This window comes from Lotus japonicus, chromosome 6 (assembly GCF_012489685.1).
Source record: "Lotus japonicus ecotype B-129 chromosome 6, LjGifu_v1.2".
NCBI classification, from domain to species: domain Eukaryota; kingdom Viridiplantae; phylum Streptophyta; class Magnoliopsida; order Fabales; family Fabaceae; genus Lotus; species Lotus japonicus.
Window position 1 is genome coordinate 60,090,717 of NC_080046.1, and position 5,072 is coordinate 60,095,788.

The window sequence follows — 5,072 nt, forward strand, 5'->3', positions numbered from 1 at the left end:
ATGGTTTAAAAGCAGAGTTCCTAAACCATTCAATTTGATATAAGATCAAAGGCTCATATTTCACATATGGAAGAAATGAAAGAAAAAGGTGAAAAATAGATATCGCTGTGTTTGGAAATCAACATGTTTGCACATTAAGTAGAAAAGTGATTCTGCTGGGAAGCTATTAGGAGTAGATTGGGGGCAGTGGGAATTATTCTGAAATAAACCGTGTATCCAACCACGTTTTGATCCAAATTCCATGCTCATGTAGAAAACACCATTGTGTCAATAAGCTTTTGGCAACACTTTGACTTGACATACACTCTTTTAATTGATGGATACATCGATTGTTGATTATCGATTAGCTAACTTTAAACAACATTTTTTTACTGATAAATCTGTAGGGGCTTCTCTCCTAACACTTTAATCATGCTTTGCGTGTCTTATGTCAACATACTTGATTTCAAAATCAATTAGCAACTGATTACCCTTTTTTGTCCTTAATGGTTGGCATGTTTATTATTTTGGACTTCTATTGATTTCTACTTCTATCAGTGGAGCACTATCAACTTGTTTATTCTTGTTAGTTTGAATTATAATGGCCCTAACAGAAAAATTTCAAATAACATAATGATGAGATGTGATCTTTTTAGAAGAATAATTATATACTCTACTCAATTATTTCTCATTTTTCTATTTTTATATGGAAATAAAAATGATTTCTTGATGCAAAATATAACTGAAGCACCTAATATAATTAGACCTCAATATAGGCCTATGGCATTATGTTGAATAGCATGCTTTCATGAGACTAGTTTATTTTAGTTTATGACCTAGATGCCAATTGCTCTTCAATACAATATATCAAGTTATTTATATAAAATGTATTTTTATTATGTTATGAATTTATTTGTTTTCCTATTTTGATTAAGATAAAAGTCCTTGAAATGTATCATCAAGCATGTAAATCAACTAATATGAGATTATCCTAATTTAAGCATGAATCTTGGATTTTAGCTTTAAACACGTAGATCAACTGATATCTTTCACTTTCAACATGCTTACTTTTTTATATGAAGATCATATGTTTTAAAAATTTAAATGAGACAACTTTAAATTAGCTATTTTTACACTATGCTACCAAATTCTAATTTTCAGAACTTCAAGAGACCTACCCAAAATTGGATTCCAGCTGTAAGGCGAAGCTCTTGCCAGACGACGCAGTGGAATACTATTTTTAAGAAGAAAAAACTGACAAAAAAGAGCGAGGAAGAAGCTTGAAATGCAATTGAATGTGAGAGATAGTAAGGGAATATAAGGAAGAGGAAGAGATGAATGTGATGGATGGTGAGGAAGAGGAAAAGTGATAGTTTTTTTAAAACATATCCACATAGGTAACATTAACAAGCCATAATTTTAAAATACGACAAAAAGAAAATAGCATGTTCGATAATTACAGGAAGTACACCACAAAAGCTAGTTGTTGTAGATGGAGAGAGCTCAAGGCCTCATAAAACCCCACATTAGAATCTCATACTTCCAATGTGTGAAGTCTCATATCTTGCGATTGGGTATCTAACATATTCACTTTATGGCCGGTCATTTTGTATCCACCAATCAAAACATAATGGTCCTCCTCAGATAGAAGGGTTGTCTGCTCCTTTGGCTGAAATTGTTCTTTCTTCAGCTTATGGAGTTCATTACGAGCAACTGATTCAAGATCTTGTGTTGAGTTTATGCAGTTAGTCTTGAATGAAAGAACAAAATGACCTCATGTTTTCAGATAATGTGAAGCAATGTCTGAATATATGACATATGAAGCCCATGCATATTTGTTGGCATAACCAAAATACAAAAATGGATTAGAAAGTGGGCCAAGAAGTGAAAATTAAGGCCCAAACAAGCCCACAATTGAAAGAGAAACAGAGAGAGTGAAACATTGTCGAAGGTTGTAGTGTTTGTTGTGTCTCGCAGGTAACAACAGTATCAGAGAGAGATCAGAGATTGAACAAGATGAACACAGACATCACTGCATCCACCAAGCCAGAGTACCCCGTCATTGATCGCAACCCTCCCTTCACCAACGTCGTCGGCAACTTCAACACCCTCGACTATCTCCGCTTCGTCACCATCACCGGCGTTTCCGTCACCGTCGGCTACCTCTCCGGTCAGCACCCTCTCCCTCCATCTCTCTCTTCTTGTATGACATTGAATTGAATCTAATTGAATCGGGAATCGGGAATTGATTTTGCTGATTAGGGATTAAGCCTGGAATTCGAGGACCTTCCATGGTGACTGGAGGTTTGATTGGACTCATGGGTGGATTCATGTACGCTTACCAGAACTCAGCTGGTAGACTCATGGGTTTCTTCCCCAACGATGATGAGGTAGCTCGCTTTAACAAGAAATGATCAATTTTTTGGAGTTTTCAGCTCCTGGGGTGTTGTTTTTAGGGTTCCCTGAAATGGAAAATCCCTCTGTTATAGGTGTTTTTGAATAACCAATGTTCCCTTGAGGTTCTAGTTCTTGTGATTGTTGTTGTTAGTAGATTTCTGTGTTTTGTTTGTTCTACCTCCATTTTTCAGTTATACCAAGATAAAGCTTTAGGCCAACAGTGGTCTTATGAATACAATTTGTCATTCTCTATGAATTCTATGCTGTATGACTCTTATGAGCAATGGAACTAATTCTGTGCTTGGCCACTATGAGTTGCTTTACATTGGTGTACTGACAATTGTAGATACCTATGAATAATCATGAATTTTTCAATGTGGTAAACATGAAATTTAATCATTAGAAAAATATTATCAGTGCTTTCTAATATAGTCTTTAGCACATTCGTTATTATTTGGTGAAATTCATGCTCTCACTAAATAGAGGATTGGACCCAACTAATTTAGCACATTTCTAATGAATTTTTTGAAAAAGGTGTGTAAGTGTTATTAGCTTTCCTCTCATCATTAACATGTCATATATCGTTATTCTAGTTTGGAAAAACGTTGTTGTCTGCATACTATAGGTTTTTTTAGTGTTAGGAAGAGAGTTTGGATTATGAACAGATAAAAAAGTTATAGGTTGTCTTCCTATTTGCATTATGTTTCTTAATGCATATGATTCTATTAGTGTGTTAGGAACAGAGTTTGGAGCTTTCATACGCGTTTATGTTAAAGCTAATAGTTGTAGTTTCTCACTAAACACACATTGAATTGTGTGCACGATATGGTTCCAAACAGGCACTATATTAGTGTCTATGTGAATAATAAGTATATTATATACTCTATATTGTTATTGTAAACTTCGAGTACCTTTCTAAGGATTTGTGTATGAAAGTTGTGTGGATTGTGAATCTGATAGTTAGACATATCATTTGCTTGGTGGATAGAATAGGAAAGTTGGAGTTGCTGATTTTTCTCCTTATTGCTGGACATCGTGGAAAGAAATAAATCTGAACTAAATTGTGTGTCCTTGCTGTTACTCTGTAATAAAGTAAAATTATATGCTTATGGTACAATACTTAGGCCTTTCCTCTGTTATGGCTCTTTCTTATCCTTCATCCCTCCCCCCCCCCCCCCCCTCCAGAAAACCTTGCAGTCCCTCTATTGGTTTTACCGAGTAAGAATGATCATATACATACCTGTCTTCCTTCAACATCTTGATAGATGTAACTAGTAGACCAGTAGTTCACCTTAGTTGCTAAGTTCAATTAGCGGAGCCTTTGTACTTCAGAATATCCACATTGGAGTGTGAACATCAGATTTAGGTATTGCATTTTGGATTTCTAAGTACTCAGCTTGATTGTAGCATTCCATACATAGAAAGTTTTGATCTGTAGACTATATAGACAAAGTATATGATAGTTTCAATATAGTATCACAAAAAATAAGTCGGAATTTGGAGGTTTGCTGAAAGATATTTGCAATTGAGACTTTGGATTAGCTCAGCCCTGGGCTTATTGACATTTTAGTTAAGTGACAAATGTGTCAGGTGTAGCATCGTTACAGTTTAATGTCTTTACTTTGGATGAAATATTGGAGCAATATTTTTCACCTTTTCTTCAATGCTGTCGCTGAACTATAAAGAGTGTATCCAGTGATAACTTGAGAATATGAGAATAGTTGTCTGACCTTATTTTCAAGTCCAGTCACCTCAATAATGTTGAAGCTACTGCTATGAGGACCAAACACATAATAAGATAGGTAAAATATGGCGGAGGCCGGAGAGAGGTCACAAAGAGAAGTTTTCTACGTGAGGCTGGGAGTTAATTAAGCTCCATTGGGTTGAAAGCAGAAATTGAATTTAAACCATTCCACTTATATTCAGGTCCTTTGTAAAATTGAAAATGTTACTTACTAGTTTCTAGCATAGATAAGTCATGAATCAACAACTTTTTCAATTCATTTCCACTTAATTTTATTTCTATTTCTCTCCTATTTGCTATCATATTTAAAAAAAAACTTTCTGTTTTCTTTTTATCTCTCTCATCCCTCCACATGTTGTAGAGTGTGAACACTAGGTGTGTACAAGACCCGGCCCTACCCGCCAACCCGTCCCGGTCCAAGCCTTTAGGGTCGGGTTCAACCCGGCCCGATCATTAAAAGAGACCGGGTTCGGGTTGATATTCGAGTTACCCGACTTCGGGTAGGGTCGGGTTCGGGTTGACACTCGGGTCACCCGGCCCGTCCCACATATATATTTTATAAAATTTTAATTTGTTATAATGATTAAAATGTGATACATGGTGCTCAAATTTATCTTACCATGTAGATGAGATTAAAATGTTTAACATCTACCTTATGAATTAAATAAACGTTAGTCAAATTATGGACACTTTCATGCTCTAACAAGAGAAAATCATATGTGTGTATTATGCATATGTGAGACAAGTGAAGAAATGATCAAACAAAATGTAAAAATCTCAAGTGCAATAAATTATGAAAGAATTGGATCATTTCAAGTTATTTCTTCTAAAAAATAGTTTCAACTTATAACTCTTTTAGTATGTTATTATCTTTAAATTTTACAATTAGTATCAAATAGTCTTAAACTTATTGTCCATCGGGTCAACCCAGTCCCGTCCTACATAGAGCCGT

The 5,072-nt window shown here is 35.2% G+C and overlaps 1 protein-coding gene across 1 annotated transcript; it reads left to right on the forward strand.

Annotated features, from left to right (window-relative positions):
* Positions 1-1,821: 1,821 nt before the first annotated feature.
* Positions 1,822-2,687, forward strand: LOC130726585 (NADH-ubiquinone oxidoreductase 20.9 kDa subunit). The gene is made up of 2 exons (XM_057577889.1): positions 1,822-2,149; positions 2,242-2,687. The coding sequence occupies exons 1-2, from the start codon at positions 1,996-1,998 to the stop codon at positions 2,391-2,393; spliced, it is 306 nt and encodes a 101-aa protein (XP_057433872.1). The 5' UTR covers positions 1,822-1,995; the 3' UTR covers positions 2,394-2,687.
* Positions 2,688-5,072: the final 2,385 nt, after the last annotated feature.

Excerpts from the sequence above, each read along its gene's own strand:
- LOC130726585 (XM_057577889.1), top strand. The coding sequence starts at position 1,996 with ATGAACACAGACATCACTGCATCCACCAAGCCAGAGTACCCCGTCATT. Across the intron at positions 2,150-2,241 it reads CACCGTCGGCTACCTCTCCG|GGATTAAGCCTGGAATTCGA; the intron begins GTCAGCACCCTC and ends TTTGCTGATTAG.